General features: G+C 39.9%; 1 protein-coding gene across 2 annotated transcripts in view; it reads right to left on the bottom strand.

Moving 5' to 3' along the window:
• LOC126162063 (conserved oligomeric Golgi complex subunit 4) overlaps positions 1 to 23,213 on the bottom strand; it is a 122,385-nt gene that overhangs the window by 42,663 nt on the left and 56,509 nt on the right. For both annotated transcript variants that reach the window (XM_049918322.1, XM_049918323.1), the window contains exons 8-9: positions 19,316 to 19,563; positions 16,833 to 17,055 (exon numbers count right to left, since the gene is read on the bottom strand). In XM_049918322.1, the coding sequence (XP_049774279.1) occupies positions 16,833 to 17,055; positions 19,316 to 19,563 (471 nt within the window). The remainder of the gene's footprint in view (positions 1 to 16,832; positions 17,056 to 19,315; positions 19,564 to 23,213) is intronic.

Genomic DNA, 23,213 nt, shown 5'->3' with positions numbered 1-23,213 from the left:
CAATTATGTGTCGGCCTGAGAGATGAAACGGTCTGCAGCTGTTCATATGCTGACACTTTGTTCCAGACATAAATTTTATTATACAGTTAAATAATAGTGTACCAACTGCCATGACCCTGTATCCGAGTTTTGGTCAAACTGTGCAGAATCCACTGGATGTACATCTCTTTGACAACTGCTTGTCAATGCAGGATCGAATCTGACACACTCTTTCAACAGTTCTACGGATGCCTCTGTCTCACAGTAAGTCAAGTACTGATCCTCTTCAATCATGTTGTGCACAGCATTGATGTTTTATGGAGCAACAACCTACTTCGGTTAAGCTTCACAAAATACATAATTGAAAAGAGCAACTGCAATGAAATTATGCAAACTAATACACTGAAGTGCCAAAGAAACTGGCAGATGCATGTGCATTCAAATACAGACAACACAAACAGGCAGAGCAGGGCACTGCGGTTGGCAATGCCTATATAAGACAATAAGTGTCTGGCACAGTTGTTAGATCGGTTACTGCTGCTACAATGGCAGGTTATCAAGGTTCAAGTGAGTTTGAACGTGGTGTTAAAGTAGGCACACGGGCAATAGGACACAACATCTATGAGGTAGTGACGAAGTGGAGATTTTCCCATATGACCATTCCATGAGTGTACCTTGAATATCAGGGATCAGTTAAAACATCAAATCTATGACATATTTGTGGCTGGAAAAACATCCTGCAGAATAGGACCAATGATGACTGATGAGAATTGTTCAATGTGACAGAAGTGAAACCCTTCTGTAAATTTTTTCAGATTTTAATGCTGGACCATCAACAAGTATCAGCATGCGAACCATTCAATGAAACGTCATCAATATGGGCTTTCAAAGCCAAAGGCCCACTCGTGTACCCTTGATGACTGCATGACACAAAGCTTTACACCTCGCCTGGGCCCGTCAACACCGACATCGGACTGTTGATGACTGGAAACATGTTGCCTGGTCAGACAAGTCTTGTTTTGAATTGTATCAAGTGGGTGGGCATGTACGAATATGGTGACAACCTCATGAATCCATGGACCCTGTATGTCAGCAGGGGACTGTTAAAGCTGGGGGAGGCACTATAATGGTGTGGGACATGTGCAGGTGTAGTGATATGGGACTCGTGATATGTCTAGATATGGTGAGATGTGACATGTATGTAACCATCCTGTCTGATCACCTGCATCCATTCATGTCCATTGCGCATTCCGACGGACTTGGGCAATTCCAGCACGACAATGCGACACCTCACAACAGGCAGGACTCATGGTGTCAATTCCCTTCGGCACTACTTCAGACAGTAGTCGAGTCCATACCATGCCGCCTTGCGGCACTTCTGCATGCTTGTGCGAGCCATACACAATATTACACAGGTGTACCAGTTTCTTTGGTTCTTCAGTGTAGTAAACAGTGTATTCTGAAAGTGATAGATTAGTAAAAATTGAATGAAGTGATTTGAGGCGCTACTGTCAAGTAATTACACAAATAACAAAAATCATCATCATCATCATCATCATCATCATTTAAGACTGATTATGCCTTTCAGCGTTCAGTCTGGAGCATAGCCCCCCTTATACAGTTCCTCCATGATCCCCTATTCAGTGCTAACATTGGTGCCTCTTCTGATGTTAAACCTATTACTTCAAAATCATTCTTAACCGAATCCAGGTACCTTCTCCTACCCTCTACTGCTGAATCCATGAGTCTCTTGGGTAACCTTGCTTCTCCCATGCGTGTAACATGACCCCACCATCTAAGCCTGTTCGCCCTGACTGCTACATCTATAGAGTTCATCCCCAGTTTTTCTTTGATTTCCTCATTGTGGACACCCTCCTGCCATTGTTCCCATCTACTAGTACCTGCAATCATCCTAGCTACTTTCATATCCGTAACCTCAACCTTGTTGATAAGGTAACTTGAGTCCACCCAGCTTTCGCTCCCATACAACAAAGTTGGTCGAAAGATTGAACGGTGCACAGATAACTTAGTCTTGGTACTGACTTCCTTCTTGCAGAAGAGAGTAGATCGTAGTTGAGTGCTCACTGCATTAGCTTTGCTACACCTCGCTTCCAGTTCTTTCACTATGTTGCCATCCTGTGAGAATATGCATCCTAAGTACTTGAAACCGTCCACCTGTTCTAACTTTGTTCCTCCTATTTGGCACTCAATCCGTTTATATTTCTTTCCCACTGACATTACTTTCGTTTTGGAGATGCTAATCTTCATACCATAGTCCTTACATTTCTGATCTAGCTCTGAAATATTACTTTGCAAACTTTCAATCGAATCTGCCATCACAACTAAGTCATCCGCATATGCAAGACTGCTTATTTTGTGTTCACATATCTTAATCTCACCCAGCCAGTCTATTGTTTTCAACATATGATCCATAAATAATATGAACAACAGTGGAGACAGGTTGCAGCCTTGTCTTACCCCTGAAACTACTCTGAACCATGAACTCAATTTACCGTCAACTCTAACTGCTGCCTGACTATCCATGTAAAGACCTTTAATTGCTTGCAAAAGTTTGCCTCCTATTCCATAATCTTGTAGAACAGACAATAACTTCCTCCTAGGAACCCGGTCATATGCCTTTTCTAGATCTATAAAGCATAGATACAATTCCCTGTTCCACTCATAACACTTCTCCATTATTTGCTGTAAGCTAAAGATCTGGTCCTGACAACCTCTAAGAGGCCTAAATCCACACTGATTTTCATCCAATTGGTCCTCAACTAATACTCGCACTTTCCTTTCAACAATACCTGAGAAGATTTTACCCACAACGCTGATTAAAGAGATACCTCTGTAGTTGTTACAATCTTTTCTGTTTCCATGTTTAAAGATTGGTGTGACTACTGCCTTTGTCCAGTCTGATGGAACCTGTCCCGACTCCCAGGCCATTTCAATTATCCTGTGTAGCCATTTAAGACCTGACATTCCACCGTATTTGATGAGTTCCGACTTAATTTCATCCACCCCAGCCGCTTTATTGCACTGCAATCTATTGACCATTTTTTCCACTTCCTCAAATGTGATCCTATTTCCATCATCATTCCTATCCCATTCTACCTCGAAATCTGAAACATTACTGATCGCATTTTCACCTACATTGAGCAACTCTTCAAAATATTCCCTCCATCTGCCCAAGGCATCCACAGGATTCACCAGCAGTTTTCCTGACCTGTCCAAAATACTTGTCATTTCCTTCTTACCTCCCTTTCGAAGACTGCTAATTACACTCCAGAATGGTTTTCCAGCAGCTTGACCCATAGTCTCCAACCTGTTTCCAAAGTCTTCCCACGATTTCTTCTTGGATGCTGCAATTATCTGTTTGGCTTTGTTTCTTTCTTCAACATAATTTTCTCTGTCTACCTGGGTTCTGGTATGTAGCCATTTTTGATACGCCTTCTTTTTCCTTTTACAGGTTGCCTTGACTGTATCATTCCACCAAGCTGTTTGCTTCATCCTACTTTTACACACTACTGTTCCAAGACATTCTTTAGCCACTTCTAGTACTGTGTCCCTGTACCTTGTCCATTCCTTTTCCAATGACTGTAATTGACTACATTCAACTAACTGGTACCTTTCTGAGATCGCTGTTATGTACTTGTGCCTGATTTCCTTATCCTGAAGTTTCTCCACTCTTATCCTCCTACACATGGACCTGACCTCCTGCACTTTCGGCCTCACAATCCCAATTTCACTGCAGATTAAATAATGATCAGTGTCATCAAAGAATCTCCTGAATACACGTGTGTCCCTCACAGCCTTCCTGAATTCCTGATCTATTATTATATAGTCAATGACAGTTCTGGTTCCCCTGCCTTCCCAAGTATACCGGTGAATGTTCTTACGTTTAAAAAAGGAGTTTGTGATTACTAAGCCCATACTGGCACAGAAATCCAAGAGTTTTTTCCCATTCCTGTTGGCCTCCATATTCTCTCCAAATTTACCCATAACCTTTTCATACCCTTCTGTTTGATTTCCAATCCTGGCGTTAAAATCACCCATGAGCAGAACACTGTCCTTGTCCTTTGCTCTAACAACTACATCACTGAGTGCCTCATAAAAACTATCCATCTTATCTTGATCTGTCCCTTCACAATTCGAATATACTGACACAATCCTAATTTTCTTGCTAGACACTGTCAAATCTATCCACATCAGTCATTCGTTTACATACCTTATTGCAACTACGCTGGGTTCCATTTCTTTCCTGATGTAAAGCCCTACACCCCATTGTGCTATTCCTGCTTTGACTCCTGACAGGTAGACCTTGTATTCTCCCACTTCCTCTTCTTTCTCACCCCTTACCCGAATGTCACTAACAGCTAAAACGTCCAGCCCCATCTTACTTGCAGCCTCTGCCAGCTCTACCTTCTTCCCAGAGTAGCCCTCATTGATATTAATAGCTCCCCATCTCATTACCATTTGTTTGCCAAGTCGTATCTTAGGAGTCCCTGGTTTGTCAGTTAGAGGTGGGAATCCGTCACCTCCAAAGGTCCAAGGCATTTTGCTCTGATTGTTGCCAGCATCATATTTAAAGTACCAGGGAAGCAGGTTGCTAGCCTTACTTGCCCCGAGTCCCATTGGGTTTTACCCCTAACGGCTGAGGGACTAACCGGTGGATTTGGTAGTCTTTGCCGTGTGAGCACAAAGGTGACCACGACTCAGAATATGTCCGAGATGCCCAGCCTTATTCCAAAGTAACTGGTATCCCGACTGTCGGGACCACTTACTTGGCCACTCATACGTTGCCAGTGGTTCATGAACTAGGACATGACTACAGGAACCCACACCATGAACCACTAACAAACCACTAACAAAAAATCATACAAATAAAATGTTCAAGTGAAATTTACAATTTTCACAAAGCTGTTTCTTAAAATATGCACTGTAAATGAACTACTGGACCGGTATAGCAGCTGCCATTGTCTTAACAATAAAAACTTGATAAATTTTGGAACATCAGTAATGTCACACATCAATAGTGCCATTTCGTGGCTATTCATAAAAGATTTAAAAGGTGACCCTCATACTAAGCATAAGTCTGAACTTCAGTAATTGTAGTAACTGTCCAAAAAAATCTCCACATAGATTTAAATTTGAACCATTAGTATGTGATCTGTTCATCTATCAACACAGAGAAATGTATCGATTGAATGATGCACTAAAGTTAAAACCTAGAAAAATAATTAATTCATAGGCATTGTCCACGCACTAAATTTTTTACTTTAATTCTGATTAATACTGCAAACAGAATTAAGCATTTTGAAATAAAACTAGTTCTTAGATTATATTACCTATGACTTTTATCTGATAACTTACATAGCACAAAAGATAAAATTATGCAGTGAAACCTAAGATGTACATTACAATAAGAGAAGAAGACACAAACACAGTTGAGTAAATGGTAGAGGGATCAGGTAATTTCTTTGTTGGACACTTAAAGACCAAGACAATGACCTAAAGGAAAGAATGTAGATGATAAAAAATATGAAGAAGAAACATGGTTATGTATAACTGAAGACTTAATAACATAAAGAAGAGTCCAGGAGGCCTTTGTTCAACAGCGGACATCAATTGGCTGATGACGATAACAGGCTAGTAACTATTCATAACCTCTCTGGGGGACACCACCTTGTCAAAGTACATACTGTGGGGGTGAAGAAGCTTATGTGTTCACATGAAGCTGAAGGCTATAGTAGTGTAGCTACTGGCAGTGTCTCCCATGCTGGACAGGTCTCCAGGGTATCCCACAATGCCCCATGCCTCCATAGTTTTTTGCCAATTCCCAAGATACCCAACCCAAGGTGTGACACAGTTCATGCTGAAGGGCGCTTGGTACATGGGAAGACTGACTCAGCTGACAGACTAGTCCATGAAGTGGAAACTGTTACTAAGAATTTGGACCAGATGAAGATCAAATCCTTATCTGGAGCTCAGAGGAGGAAACTTCTCTAAGAACAAAAAGAAATGGAAGATGTAGAATGGCTTCTTAAAAATAAATGGAGGGAACTAAACAGTCTTCCTCCCCAGATCAAAAAAAGAGTGAAAAGGGTAACCAGATCCCTTCTACTTTCTAAGTCAGGGAAAAAGAGAACAAGGGAAGAGTTCAGTACTTTCATTCCAGGATAAACAGATCCAGAAAAAGTCAAAGCAGGAAATAGAAAAACAGGCTTATAATACTGCAGTCTTGGTTTTCAGGATGGCAGTTATCTAACAGGGAGAAGTTATCTAACAGAGACATCTACTGGTCAACATCACCTTGCAGCAGATGGAGCTTGTCCAGACAGCTCTCTTTGAGAAGATTGGAGGGGGGGGGGGGGGGGAGGTGGAGTGAGGTGGGGGTGGAACTGACACACACACACACACACACACACACACACACAGAGGACCCAAATTTAGGAGAATGTATCTGGACGAAGGTGTGGTCTGATCGTTGTCTGTGAGAGGATGGCAACAGTGGAGTGGCTTAAGGAGATGCCTAAGATATCTCTGTGGCAGAAGGCATAGCTGCTAGTCAAAACAGTGGCTGAGCTTCTCAAGACTGAGAAGGTATCAATTTGGATAGCAAAACTTCTTAAGGGTATACCTCCAAAGACTCTGTTCAAGAAAATAATGGCACAGAACCCGAAGGTCTCAACAGAGGGTTGGAGAGCAATCAAACAAAAGGTTGTTCCAGGAAGGTAAACCCTTGTGAAGGAAACCGGAAAAAAAATCCCTGACAGCAATGTGAGAACAGGACATGAAACTGTACTTGGGATTCTCGCAGGCTGCAGTTGGGACAATCAAAGACATTAGAAGTGACCATGGCAGCAAGATAAACCTCCAACACAGTAAAGGGGCAACTGCTGATCTCAGTTGCCTTCTGGGAAGACAGGAGGTGGATGACACACTGATCCAGGAATCCTATCTACATAAAGGGGCCATTTCAGATCTTGGAGGAACTGGAGTTAAATTTATTTATGCTAGAAATCTAGAGAACTCCAGAACATACATTTAGGTTAAGAATGAAATTTCATTCATTTCTGTTTCAGGGACCTAGTGACTATCAGGGTGAAACAACCTGAAGAAGGAGATATTGCATTGACATCAGCTTACCTTCCTTATGAGGACAGTATGCCTTCTTCCCAGGGAGTGAGGACACTGGTAGATTGCTGCTCCCAACAGAATGAACAACTGATGGTTAGTTGTCATGACAATGTCAACAACCTGGTGCGGGGAAGCAGTGACAGCAATAGCAGAGGTGAGCACCTATTCAAATTTCTACGAGAAAATGATCTGGAAATCTGAATAGGGATATGGAACCTACCTTCAAGAATAGAAGGGAAGAAATAATTGGCATAACTTTTGCGTCCATTCTAGTGGATAGTCATGTCAAACAATAGCATGTGTCAATGGAGCCATCCTTATCTGATCACTTGCACAAGTTTGAGGCTGAAATAGGTGTTAAACAGACCATGACTATAGGAATCACTGGAAAACAGATTGCAACTTATATAGGAAAGACCTAAATTAAATTTATATGAAGTCAGAACTTTGATAAGGAAACCAGTAGACTTTGAGGAAATGCAGATGCAGTGACATCTGCTATTATGACCTCATGTTTAGAAACCTGATCACTGGAAATTCAAAGGAAGAAAGTAAGAAGACTGTCAACCTTGCACGGAAGAAAGGACAATGAGCAAAATGACAGAAGGTCCTTGTCAAATACAACCTCATGACCAGGTAAGCAAAGCTACCTTTCAGGACAGTGTACTGTGAGAAGTGGATGGTACAGCTACTTACGCTAGACTTAATAAAGTCCTCACAACAATACCAACTATTCGAGGAGGTACTCTAACGAAGGAGGATGATGGATACACAACGCAGATAGTTTAGTCAAAGTAAAACCTGGCAAAGTTGCCAATATTGTTAGAACTATGATACAATGTGTACTGGAAATTGTGGAGAATTGGTGCAGAAAGCAGGGTCTAAGGGTCAGCCCCAAAGAAGCTGCTGTAATATTGTTTAAGAGGAAGCAAATCTAGCACACATACTGGAATCTCAAGCTCCTCAATGAAACTCTACTAGCAGAGGGGGTAGTGGTGTATCTAGGTGTAAACCTGAGTATTAAACTCTCATGGGCCCCTCATCTAAGGAATAAGCAAAAAGTACTCTTATGAGAACTAGAAGAGCCACTGCTAAAAACTGTGGTCTAATCCCAGGAGTATGTATGGATACACACCACTGTAAAAAAGACCTATGATAATTTAGTGGTTTACAGTATGGTGGAATAAAGTACAACAGAATGTGGCTGCTGAGGAGCTTGGCAAAGAACAGAGATTGGCTGATTAGCCATAACAGGGCAAATTAGCAGCACACCCACTACTGGGTTGGAGACCTTGCTGGGCATGCCTCCATTACACCTTTGGGTTACAATAGAGGCAGCAGCAGGGCATACAGGTTCAAAACTGGACATAAGTGGATTCCTTTCAGATATCCAGAACCTCACGTCAATATAGTGTGTAGTAAATATAGGAATGGTAGGGCAAATGCTCAATGACTATACAACAACTTCCAGCTGCTTCATTGAAGCCTTCAGTATAACAAATGGAAGAATGGAGCTGTACTGACATACACCTTTGCCAGCACACTGGTTGGCACTAGAAAACATTGTATAGCAGGTGCTGATCTAAGCACTCCTATGACAAAAGAAGACCAAGACATGCCCCCAGGCTACGAGCTGAAAACAACCCTTGGGCACTGCCAACCAAGCTATCTCAATCTCTGTACCTCGGTATGTCACATTGGTACTCAGTTCACTCTACACCCCAATACGTTGCACTGTCTTCTAGTCTTCCATAGTGATAGTCACTGCCTTGCACCTTAGCTAGTGTTGAGGCAGGGGAGGGGGGGGGGGGGGGGGGAGAAAGAAAGAAAGATTCCCGGATTTCCCGGCTTTCTCCCAGGTGAAAACACACTTTTTTTGTGTTAAGTCACAGTATACTTTTCCTCGGAACTGTAAAACTTATCAGTCCTTTGAATGTTTATGGTTTTATGCACCAGATTAGAATTTCCTGCCCTTTAGAAAACAAAACTCATAAATAAATAAATAAATACAGATATGCTGCACATTTTTGTATTATGAAAGTATAAATTCGAATTCCCACCAAACACCACATGTTACTTCCTGAAGCGTGGAAATCGAGATTATGATGTGCTTTTGTAAGCCAGTCCTAGCTCATTCAAGTGATATGCCAGCCGATGACAGAGGATTTTCAGAGCATAGGACAGATGATGCAGTCAGCCAATAGCAATATCACTGTTAAGTAGCATGTACACAGAAATATATGAAAAGTTAATGGTTTAAATTAATATACATAGTGTCGCTACAAGAAAAGCAAAGCTTTCACTATAATATTGGTGTCAAAGATTAAAAAGCTGTAAGAGAAGCTAAGCTTTCACACATAATGTTGATCTTTTTTGCATGTGTTACGCTTTAAGATACATCATACAAATGCGCCAATAAAATTTTTAATAACGACATGAATGTCTGATCTGGTCTTAAAATTTTTCTTAATGGTCATCCTCAAAGAGTTGATTTTTAAATGAGAGTCAAACGCTCTGCGATTTAAGAAATTCATCGTACATTCTTGCGCATAGTTCATCTTGTGTATAAGGAAATTTAATTTGAAAGTAAAGCTTTTGAAACAGCCATTCACAATATTTTCCCGCAACCTGTTAGAAATAGGTTCGTTTCATCAGCTGGCAGAGAGCGCCAGATAACAGGCATCACCGCACTTGCACAGCTACAATGATGCAGGAAGCCCGTATGTTTGTACATGTAAAACATTACAAGATCTTACATTATGTCATAAGAGAAACAAGACATCAGAGGACACTCTAAGAGCATCAGAATTTTTTGAACCATACTACAATTCATAATTCGGCTTAAAGCGCACATTCGTGTATCCATATTTGGATGTAAATTTTCTTTGAGTACCAGTACTGTATTGTGTTTGGTTCTTTATTATGGCATTATGCCACACGTGCTAAGATGAAAACATGCACTTTTGATATGCAGCAAACAGTGGAAACTAGCCAATAGTGTGGAATTAAACACTTTGTTTCAAATAAATTGACTGCCTCAGCGGAAAAGATTAAGAAAAGCGAAATTTCTTTAGAAAACCGAAAAAATAACTACATTGTTCTGCAAGGTGATTAATGTTTGACTGTCAGAATGGTGGAAATAAAATCTGAAACTAATAACATATTTTAGCCTTCTGTAATTATGTGAATGTATTTTAATTCACTTGATAGCTCCCGGCCACAGAAATATCACTAAACATAAACACGAGGCACATGGAGACTATCCACCTTTCCACTACAACTCAGGCTGCTCTGTGCACCAGCCCTGGATCAATATCAATGATATTTCTGAACCGCGGGAATACTAGATAGTGGTAACCCCCCCCCCCCCCCCCCTCCTCCCCTGTAATTACCACCCAGGGCAGCAGATACCTCGGTTTGCCCCCCAGAGAACCTAGAAGCTTGTGCGTGCCAGTAAATTTTTTCCAAGTAGCATCTTGCTGCTTGTTGCTACTGCTTATACAGCTAACAGCCACAGTTCTGTAGCCAGAAACGGGAGAAGGTGCTACACATATGTGACTCAACTATGCATACGCATGAGCCTGCTTGCAACTGCTCAAATGAATCTAATGTAAACAGTTGTGACGTCACGCTCATCAGAGGCAATTTGTTGTTATGAAGCATTGATAGTCTTCCTAAAGCCTTTTAAACATTTTGCTGTTGGCAGACACTTGTATGAGCAATGTGTTTTGTTGTTTTATATGGCGCATTTCCTTTGCAACTTAAGTTTTATTTTCATTTTTTTTTCTCTTGTTCATCCTTTGTTGCTGCGGTATTATTCTGCTGTAGCGGGGTACAGTAATATCCTTTGTTAGAGTATCTTTTCTTACCAGTCAAAATTACAAAAATTTATCTGAAAACTAAAACAAAAAATTTCCCAGAATTCTAAATAATTCCCAGATGTTTCCTGGTTTTCTCCCGGATGAAAAAATTCCCGGGTTTTTCCCAGATCTCCTGGGTTGTGTACACACTGTGTGAGGGAACATTAGTCATTCTATATAGTTGCCATATGGACACGGACAAGATTAAAGAATTAGTACATGTTAGTAGACTGCTGTTAATCACAAAACTTCAGACTGGACATCACTGAAGCTAGGTACTCAATTGGTTCCTGTAATAAAGTGTATCGTAATCACGTGTGCATTTTGTGTTGTAGTGAGAGGAAACTTGCCACCCACCTTTCATACCACCCTTCGTCATCCAGCCAGGAACCGCAAAAAGCTACAAGATGGCACAGCCACAACAAGTGTACATGCATCTGATCAATATGTTTTGTTTGCTTTTCATGTATTCTAGGTTGCTGCAGGGGAGCTGTTGCTACAGTGATTCTATTTGCTAATTTGTTCTTGTTGTTGCATGAATTATAGGAGGGGAGCTGCAGAACTAATCTATTTCTCTTTTCAGAGGCTTTGCACATTGCTTTTCTGTTTGTTTTTTCATATTTGGCTGTAATTTATTAGTGTTACAATGGTTACCCCATCCCCTCCACCCCCTGCCACTGTGTCTCAGCTGCAGACTGGTCCTGCCTTGAACTAAATCAGATTTTTCAGTTTCAGAAACAGCAAATCACCACATTGCTGTCTATTGTACAGCAATTGATTGCCACACAAGCTGCGTTGGCTGCACAACCGACCAATCAGCCAATCCAAGTCCCACCGAACAACATTCCACGCTTCAGCACTTCGATGAAAAAGAGAAGGAACATCTCACCCAGTTCCAGGCCCACTGTCAAGTCCATCAAATTCAAGGTATTGTGAAATCTCATTATTTTCGGTCCATCGTGGGAATCCCTGTGTTTTGCCTAATTCAAAACTCTTCTTTATGACATCTCCCGATGCACTGTCCTATGATGATGTAGTAGTTGCATTAAGTCAGTATTACAAACAGTAGATTCAGGTTGCTGCAGCCAGATTTCAGTTCTTTCACCTTAAGAAAAAGCCAGAACAGATGAACAGTCAGTGATGTACTGACTTACAGGGTCTCACTACGAAGTGTCAATTCTAAGTGTAGTTGTGGCCACTTTTATGTGACATGATGATCCATGATGTGATCACATACAATGTACCAATAGCGGAATTAGAGAACATATTCTCAAGTACTCATATCCTTCGCTCCATCAAGTGTTGCAAACATTATAACAATTCGATTCCAGTGCTATAGCTGCTGATAAATTTTGTGAGGTCCCAATTTGTCAGGTCAAGTCACCTCTTGCCCTCAATGGCCCCACTCAGCTGCCACAACAAGTGCCCACACAGACACGCTGATAACCTAGTCAACACATAGCCAGGTCTGTAAATATAGCGAGGTCTCGACCTCGCTGTTTTGCTCACCATAAGCACTAAGACTGCCCGTTACACAATGCGACATGCTTCTCATGTGGAAAGAAAGGCCATTTCCAGGCAATTTGCTTGCTACGGCAAAAGAACACAATTCTGCCTGCTCTTGAAATAACAGGTCTCATGCACATTCTGTGGATGCAGTGCTTTCAAATCCGACTATAGGTTGTAGCAGTAATTCAAGTAAGGTTGTACCCTCATCTCGCACCAGTGCAGTGTGGTACCATTCCAACAAACTATTTGTAACACTACAAATTGCTGGACATTGTGTTGCCTTTCAATTGGACACATGTGGTTCTGCAACTTTGCTTAACTGTGCCACATACAAATAGTTAGGCTATTGCAAGACAATTGTGTGATTGCTCCAATACATGCTCCAATACACCTCACTGCATACAACAGGAAATTCCTTTACTTGGACAGTATAGTTTGCTTGCCACTTACAAACCTCACACTATGACAGCTAAATTTACTGTGTTAAAATCAAGAGACAGTGAAAATATTTTTGACTTAGGTTCATTTGACTTGTTTGGCTTTAGCATCCAAGACAATGTATTTTCAGTGACTGCTTTTAACCCAACAGACAATGTAGCTAGTTTGCTTAAGGAATTACCTGAACTCTTTTCTGACGGACTTCTGAATTTTGTAATGCACATTACCCCAAAAGACAACGCACAGCCTAAGTTTTTCTGAGCTTGTCCCATTCCCACTGCTTTACGAGACAAAGTAGCCAGTGAATTAAAAAAATTGCAAGACAATTGTGTGATTGCTCCAATACAGGCTAGTCAGTGGGCAAGTCCCCCCCCCCCCCCCCCTGTCGTTCGCATCTCCAGTACACGACAATGGTGTGCCAGCACACCAGTTGGCACTAGGAAACATTGTACAGCAGGTGCTGAGCTATGTGTGCCTATGACAAGAGAAGACCAAGCCATGTCCCCAGGCTGTGCGCCAATAACGAACCCTGGGCAGTATGCATATAGGCCACCAGCTCCGACCAAGCTGTCTCAATCTCTGTACCTCTGTACGTCCCTTCGGGACTCAGTTCGCACTGCAGCTCAATACATGACACTGTGCTCTAGTGATAGTCGCCCACACCTTAGCTAGCTGTGAGGAAATGTTAGTCACTGCATATCACTGTGGTGGACACGGACAAGATTCAAGAATTAGCACCTGTTATTTGATTGCTGTGAACCACAGAACTTCAGACTGGACATCACTGACCAGGACAGGCGCGACGACTCCATTTACTGAACCGGAACCTGCCCTAACCATCACAAAGATGACCGCAAAATCAAAACTACACAGCTGGATCATGAGAAACTCAATTGGTTCCTGTAATAAATTGTATTTTAACCATATGTGCATTTTGTGTTGTAGTGAGAGGAAACCAGCCACCCACCTATCATACTATCCTTTCCTCATCCAGCCAGTAACCACAAAACGTTACAAGAGGGTACAGTCACAAGAGGAATAGAGGCAGAATGAACCATAACACTGTTCAGGAGACAAAGTTTGCTTTACTGACAGAGCAAAAACAGATGAAGGTGCTGGGGCTGGAGTATATGGGCATAGCTTAGACTAGAGATAGCAGTCTCTCTAGAGAAGATGACCGCACTATTCCAGGTGAAAATTTCTGCTATCAGAGTGTGTGTGGAGGAGAATTTGCGTAAGTACTACAAGGATTGTAGTGTCTATATTTATTCAGACAGCCAAGTAGCTTAGAAACTTCTATCAGCCCCTGAAATGAGATCAAAGATCACTGCAGAATGCTATGAGTCCCTTGGGAGACTAGGGGAAAGCAAAAGAATAAACATGCTGTGGGTCCCCGATCACTCAGGAATTAGCCGAAATGAAAAAGCTGATACACTTCCCAGGACAGGTGTGACGACTCCCTTTTCTGGTCTGGAACCTGTCCTAACTATCACAAAGATGACCGCAAAATCAAAACTACATAGCTGGATCATAAGACAACATGTACAATATTGGACTATGATCCAAAAATAAAAACATGTCAAGCTAATGATGCCATTTTTCAAGAGAAGTTCTGTAAGCCTGACTTTGACCAGGAAACAGATTAAATTCATGGTAGGCCTCACGACTGGCCTTAAGGACTTTAAGGAACATGTACACATGATAGGTATAGAGGAAGAAGCTCCTAAGTGTAGACTATGTGGTGAGGAGGATGAAACTGTACCACATCTTATCTTCCAATGAAAAGCTCAGGAGGGCAAAAGACATGGTATATTAGGGTCAGAAAGACCTGAAGAAATTGTGTCTAATAAAGAACTAGTAAAGGGCATGCTACTACTTATTAAGGATACTGGTTGGGTTTACTATAATCACAGGGAACAAAACTGCACAATAAACTCAGTTTTGGTGTGGGCAACTGTGAGCTAAGAGCACTGTTGCTATTGTCTCCACACATTAGTGAAATCAAATTAACCATTCATAAGTCTACAGCATGTTGGATGCACAATAATCCACATAACTTGGACAAATGCATGGAAATAAATATTTCAACTCTCTCTCTTTCATTTCATTTCATTTTTCTCTTTAATTTCCATCTGAAAAATCTCCCAAGAAGATGTGTAGCACAAAATGTGATAAGTATATTGTCTTAAAAATGAAAGACAAAGATGAATGCACTTATGATCCAGTGATTAATATTGGGAGTACAAATTTTGGTTTTTACTATTTTCTGTAGTTTGGTTCAGTCAGAGTAATTTTTCAACTAGATGCAATGTGATTTCTTAATTTATATCTTTTTTAGTTCCAAATAATGCTTTAGTTTGAGTCTCCTGATAAATGCATTGGAGCAACATTTCATTTCATTATAGAACTTGTGCACATATTCTTCCTTTTCCCTGCTTTGCACTGCTATCCTGACACGGGGACTTTAAAAACTCTTTGAAAGCTAAAGAACCAAAATTGTTCTTTAAGTCAAGTGTCTGTTAGCCTGCAAAATACCATTACCTAGCACGTAGAGATGAGTATTTTGAGGACTTACTCTCCAATTTGTATTTTGATTGGGACAGTGATTTTCCATTCACATCTAGCCCAATGGCTTCCAGGCTACTAGAATTTATATCTGCAGCCAGAAGCAAATGGGCTGGTTTTGTTTAACTTGTGGGCAGTGGTTTGTCAGAGAGGTTCTCAATGAGTGCAGAATGTTTCAGACTTCATTTAGAGGGAAATAATAATAATATGAGAATTCCTGCCAGAATACACCAGTTACTAGAAAAGCACTATTTGTGGGAGGAAAAGGATGGTAAATGAGAATAGCAAAACAGTTAAGTCATTAACAGTGATTGATAAAATTATTTTTTCAGCACAGAAAGTTTACAAGAATTCACAAATGCTTATCTAGTGTGTGTGTATGGCACTTCGATCAGTTACGCAGAAGTCTTATATGCATGTGCTGTGGCTTAGTGCATGATTAGTCAGTGGAGGCCTTTTATCAGTTTATGGAGCCATTAGCTACCTAGAGGTTATATTTATTGGAGAGATAGTCTTGGCAAGGTTTAAGTAGTGTTAATAAATTGTATTTCTTTCTGTGGAAACTATAAATGTTTTGATCTGGCATGATTTTCGGATTAGTCTGCTTTAAATCGATATCCTCATTTAGTCTTTTTGAATATTTCTGTTTTAAGTGGTACATCAATTGGTAAAGGTGAACATTTCTCAGTCCAATGGTCTGAAAGTGGAATCTTTTTGGGTGCACTTAAGATTACTGTAGAGACTTTATCATTGGTACTGGACTATTTTAACTCTGTCCCATCAGCCCAAAGCTAGGAAGGTACAGTTATTAACACAGTAGCAGTGCAGAGAACTGATCTGAGACCACTGATGCAGTTCATTGCAACTATGTGAAGTGTTTCACTTTATGTGTGAGATTATGTAGGGATTAATTTTTTTCTCACATCCATTTTAGATATGAGCTACACAGTCTCTTCAATGTGTTAAAACTTGAATACCACTAAAGATGGAAATTTCAAGCAATTTTAAAATGTAAGCAAGACATATCATGGAATTAGCAAATGAGGTAAAAAAAGTAATTTATATTTTTTCATATTGCTTTCCATTCAGATGATGTTGGTGAGAAGTTGGTCTGATAAAGACTAACAAGAAGATAAATGAATTGAAAATATCTTCAAATCAGGTGTTGGTGGGACAGTTGAACATATAAAAATATATGTAATTATACTCAGGGATTATGCATCTTGACTATCATGATGAATCAGCTGTCATGTCTGAGTGAATAACAAGGGGTTTTGAATTCAAAATGAAAAGAGGACTACAGATTTTTCATAAAATATATAGCAGGGAGAACTTTACCAGGAACAGAACTCTTGCTTGTTCTGAGTCAGAAGCTTGAAGTCGGCCATGCTGTATGCTTGTGTGCAAAACATTATATGCCTGTGTAAGATCTAGGTAGCCTGAAGGGTAGCCTTGCCGTAGCTGCTGTCTTAGTACAGAACAGTAGTCCATTTCCAGCAGTCCACATGCATTATTTATAACTGCACATACACCATCTATGCTCGAGCTGGAGCTGGCTCGCCTTGAAAAATAAAATGAACAACTTTTCAGTATATTTTAAGGCAATTGGAAAGAGCTATTACAACTAGTGCTGAATATTAAAATTTTCTGACAACAAGAATTATTTATCATCATCTGTCACATGAGCCATAAGACAGTAATTAATAAAACATATAAATCAGTTTGGTAATAGCATGTAGCCATTTTTAAGTTATGGTCTTAAAAGTGTATTTAATTAACAATGACAACTGCTGAAAGTGAAGGCCATACTGCATAACCACACCTGACCCAACTGCCACATAAAGCCACATCTACCCATGATAATTGCCTCAATTTGGTGTGGAAGAAAGTACAAAAGTTTCATTTACAAATATATTTCATAATGCACCATACGTTGCACCACTATTAGGCATCCCCCTCTCTGTTCCACTAATAAATAGACTGAAGGAAGACAGCTGTCTATATGCCTCTGTACAAGCCCTGATTTCTCTTATCTTGGCTATATGGTCCTTACGGGTCATTTGCAAATGTCGGTTCTCTAAACTTTATCAACAGTGTTTCACAAAAAGAATGTTGTCTTCACTACAAGAATTCCCATTTGAGTTCATGTTGCATTTCTGTCATACTTGTATGTTGACTGAACATCCCAGTACCAAATCTAACAGCAGACACTTTCCTAGAATTCTTCCAATAAACCAAAGCTGGCCACTCATAGATGAGCTACACTTTCCTAAAATTCTCTCAATAAACCTAAGTTGACCATTCACCTTCCCTACCACTGTCCTTATTGCCTTGATATTTAATTGAAGTATAAGTATCAAGCAGGACACCACTAATACTGTATTCAAACATTACACCATTGTTTTTACTTCTCACCTGCATTAACTTACATTTTGCTACATTTAGAGCAGGTGCCATTCATCACACCGCATATATGCTCTAATTTATTGTGTATCCTCTTACGTTCCCTCAATGATGACACTTTCCCATACACTATGGTGTCATTAGCAGTCACAGATTGCTGCTCATTCAGTCAGTCAGATCATTTATGTACCTGTATATAGAGAACAATAGCAGTCCTATTGCACTTCCCTGAGGCACTTGTGATTATAGCCTTGTCTCTGATGAACACTCGCTGTCCAGGACAACGTACTGGTTTCTACTACTTAAAAGTCTTCAAGCCACTCTCACATCTGAGATAGTATTCCGTAAGCTTGGACCTTTGTTAACAGTCTGCAGTGGCACACTGTGTTCAAGACTTTTAGAAATCTAGGAATATGTAATTTGTTTGTTGACTTTCATCCATGGTTCCTGGGATATCATGCAAGAAAAGAGAAAACTCAGTTCTGAAAGAGCAATGCTTTCCATATCATTGCTGATTTGTGGATTTAAGTTTTTCTGCCTCAAATTTTTACTGTGATCTCTCAGTTTCTCTTGGAGTAACTGATTAATGGTGTGCTTCTGAGTGTTCTCCCAATCTGTTGTTAGTACAGTTCCAACAGCTTTACAATCAGTATCTGAGGTATGTTGTAGTTAATGGTGATTACTTTGAAGGTTAGTAAAGGTATTTTGTTTGTAACTCCTGCTTCCTTTATTTTCTGGGACCATTCACCAAACTTTTCAGACACAATTTGTCTGTTATCACTTTAAGTGTGTTTGGGGTCTAATATACACTTTATAATAGCAGCAACTATAAAGGTACGGGAGGAAAAAGATTCATGAGTATATGGTATTGAAAACTGCACTGCTAGCTAAACACCATTTGAAGATGGTGAATGTCTGATCTGATGCCACACATTTTGAACTACGCCTGTTCATAGATATTTGACCCTTCGCTTGTAACCCTGGTATTAGACAACACACTCAACGCAATGACAAGAATTTCCTCCTCTTCCCCTCCCTCCCTCCCTCCCAAATATTGACAACCTCTGAAATTCTGAACAGCACACTTTTAAATCAGAGCTGTGGGCAGTTGGGTGATGATACAAAAGCATGATAAATAAAAAATCCTGGTGGTGTGTCATATCATCATTTTTGGGAAAATGCTCTGTGGCAACATATCCATTGTTTAGCCCTCTAAAGTACACTGTAAAAGCCTAAGCACATACTGTGACTTGTCTATCTCACACTAAAATTGATAAATGACAACGTGTTTAATCACAAAGTCAGAAAAATAATTTATATTAGTAAATGCAATTTCTTAACTTATTACTTAATGATTTCAGAAGGTATATGTACTGTATTAATAATAAAGAAAAATGAATCCACTGTGAAGTACTAACCTTATGCATTTTCTTACTATGAAGAAAACATCATCCACCATACTGGATGTTATTGAACCATCCTCTACAATGTCCATAGCAACTGCTTTCTTAACACTTTCCTCCATAAAATATCTTTCTAACAGCAAGTAGTTGCCAAGCAGCTCTTGCATGCGGTGTGAAAGTTCACTTCCTTTCAGCATTGCTTCAAGTTCTCCAACCATTGCAACACGAGACTCTGGTTTTTGGAGCCCAACCTCCAAATCATTCTAGAATATTGACAAGTGAACAAAAGGGAAAAATTAATATGGTGTGCATAGGATACACACAGTCAGCCTACTCTTCCCTTGAACCCTTCCTCCCTTCCCCTTGCTTCCTTTCTCCACTCGCCAATTCCACCTGACACGTATGTCCCACCCTCGTACATCTGCAGACCCATAAAATGCAGTTGGCCAGGAAATGTACCTGTGCAGATGTATGTGCATTTTGTACTATTTAGCTCTTATACAGGATATTGTCCAAAAGCATAACAATGTTTTCAGTCTTGTTTACATGCCAATCAACTGCTCAGTACTTTCTAACTATATGACAAATTGTTGCCTTAATTCCTTCCATTATCTATTGCCGTACAAGTGTAGTGTGATACAAGTCTTGGTTCTCAGATTTAAAACCTTTTCTAACCATGTTTCCAAGCATTTACAAGAATTGTAAGCATGCATTTAAATCACAACATCCCTATTTTCCAAGAATTCTCATACACCATTAAAACTGCACATCAACAAATAGTAATAAAAACAGATAGCTCAATATCTTGGGAGGTAAAAATGTTATCACAAATACCTGTGCTTCAACATATTACAACTTATCAAACCCCTTTCTTCAATATTGCGAATTATTTATGAGAGATTAAGAATGTACAAAAACGTACCTATATCATTATCATATATAAATCATTGTGTATGAAAGCATAATGTAGCTTTACAGTGTGTGTGTGTGTGTGTGTGTGTGTGTGTGTGTGTGTGTGTGTGTGTTTTCTAGCTCAGAAAAGGATTTGTCCAAAAGGTAGCAAAGTTCTTAGTTTGGCTTATATGCCTGTTGATGACTCAATGCCTCTACTTCCATTTGGCTGTGTCTTTCTCCCTTTCGCGGACATCATGGCACTTCCAGTCACACCAGAAGCTGAACATTTGGTGACGCGGCTTTTGTCTCGCTCGGTCCATGCAGTCATGCCATGGCTCTTCACTGGAGAGTATACCCTCCGGGATCAGTGATCGAGCTGTACCGCTAGTGCAACGCGCTTGTACGGATGGCCATTAGTGATGAATTGTATTTGTAACTTAGTGTAAGAGTTGTGAAGAATAAATTTGTCACGACCAAAATTGCTCTAGTTGTTTCAGTCACCAAGCATTTCCACTGAACATAGCGAATGGGCATGGCAATGTAGCCACTTCATTGCGTGTTAATAACTGTAAGTGGTGATACCACATGTCCACGCTTCAAGACTTTCCATATCAAATTTACATACAGGATTACACCAAGGACGTACACTACATCATGAAATTTGCAGACAGAGGTACCACCCCCACCGTCAGCCCTCTCCAGAAGTCACCATAATTTATAAATGCAGGCATGCTGGAAAATAATGCCTCAGAATTTTTCATGTGAAAACTCTTAAAGATTTTAAAATAAAAACAAATGTAATAAGCATAAGCATTCTACATCTTTACTGTTCATGAGTTTGTACTTGCAGTTCTCTGCCGTGAGAGGGCTCCGAATTGTAGCATGTAACATGGTGATGTGTAATGTACAGTAACTATGGTGGTGCACGAGAAACAGCATGCAGTAACTGCTGGACTGAAAGACATATTCACACATGGGGCACACTTCCTTCATCGTGTCTATGCCATACCACACGAGCACCTGCAACAATACGATGTCTTGGGTTCACTGTCATCAATCAACCTCCGTACAGTGCCAACTTGGCCCCTTTCAATTTTCATCCATTTCCAAAACTTAAAGAACACTTTGAGGGCTTCACTTTGATAGTGATGCAGTAATACGAGCAGAGGTGAGATTGCGGCTCTGTCAACAATGTCACATATTCTACAGTGGCAGTATCAACAAATTGGTCTCTCATTGGAAGAAATGAGGTTGTTGCCATGGCGATCATGTTGAGAAATAAATATGTAGACATGAAGAATAAAGCTGTAGGATGTTAATAACATTTATTTTACTTAAAAAGCTTCAAGAGATTTTCACATAAAAAAATTTGGAGACATTACTTTTTGACATGCACTTGTAATTTTCAGGCTATAATTTCATACTACTGGAAAAAGAAAGGGAATTTCCAGTCATCAATTACTGAAACAGTACTAGAACTAATAGGCACATGCAAATGAAGAAGATACCTAATCTGCAACTACCATGATTTTTAAATCTTTTCTTCATAAAGGTACTAGAACTAATAGGCATATGCAAATGAAGAAGATACCTAATCTGCAACTACCATGATTTTTAAATCTTTTCTTCATAAAGGTAAAAACACACATACAGAATAGCAAAAAATGTAATTCATGTAGCAGTTGGAGGAAATACAAGGTGCTGAAAATAGTAAGAAGTTAGTCCACTCTTATCTTCAACTCCTCAAAAGTTACAACAGAAAATAAAATTCTATTCCCATTAGCTCCAAAACAGTCAGCTCCCTATTTTAGTAACTGATAAAGGAACACCCCTCTTATGTATTATTTTTAATTGTTATGCTCTAAAGAAAGTTATAATTTGTTTCAAGTCCACTGTATTTTCTATGTAAAATGCATACTTGTTAAAAAATGTTCGGATATGTACTTCATGTTGCAGATATTTAATCAGCATTATACAAAATAAGTTTTTAAAATTATTTCAAATCTTTGGAGCTGAGCATTTTGAACTTTTATTGAACCCCTAGACAATCGTAGCTATAGTGCAATAGCAGTAACAGGAATGTACGTCTTCAGTAGTCATGTAATACATGCTATTATAACAGAAAATATTTCAGTGCCACATATCTAACTGACAGAAAATATTCTCTTTAGTTTTCTGATGCACAATACAGATAATTTCACTTTATAGTTAAAGAGTGGTGAAAAAACTAAGTTAACAAAAATAAAGAAGCCATACCATATGATAAATTGTTTTGGTGGCACCCATTAGCAAACCTCTCACAAGATGCATTTTAGATAAAGCTGCTGGGTCAAGTGTCACGTAATGTGCAGAGTTGTTCTTAATACTTTGTCTTCTAAATAAATATTTCAATAGTGTTACGTAAATGGAGATACAAAAAAATCTACTCACCAAGCAGCAGCAGGAGAACACACACACAAAAGGATTTGACTTTTACAAGCTTTTGGAGCCAGTGGCTCCTTCATCTGGTAGAAGAGTTGAAGGGAAAGGAAGAGGGGAGAAAGAAAAGGACTGGATTGGTTTAATGAAACGGGTACAGTTCTGGAATATCACCCAGAACCTTGGGTCAGGGGAGACTTACCAGATGGGATGAGAAGGAAAGACTGAATCTTTCCTTCTCATCCTGTCCGACAAGTCTCCCTTGACCCCAGGTTCTGGGTGACTTTCCTGAACTGTACCCCTTTCCCTAAACTGATCCAGTCCTTTTCCTTCATCCCCTTTTCTTCCCCTTCAACTCTTCTATCAGATGAAGGAGCCATTGGATTCGAAAGCTTGTAAGAGTTAAATCCTTTTGTGTGTGTGTGTGTGTGTGTGTGTGTGTGTGTGTGTGTGTGTGTGTGTGTGTGTGTTCCCCCGCCACCGCTTGGTGAGTAGACTTTTTACCTATACATTTACATTATATTATCAATAACTGATTATTTTTGTTTCAATAGTGTTAAATATTTGAAAATTCTCTCTCAGTAACACATCATGACAAATA

Source organism: Schistocerca cancellata, chromosome 2 (assembly GCF_023864275.1).
Source record: "Schistocerca cancellata isolate TAMUIC-IGC-003103 chromosome 2, iqSchCanc2.1, whole genome shotgun sequence".
Taxonomy (NCBI): Eukaryota; Metazoa; Arthropoda; class Insecta; order Orthoptera; family Acrididae; genus Schistocerca; species Schistocerca cancellata.
The sequence above is the reverse complement of the archived record's forward strand: the minus strand, read 5'-3'. Positions and strand labels throughout refer to the sequence as shown.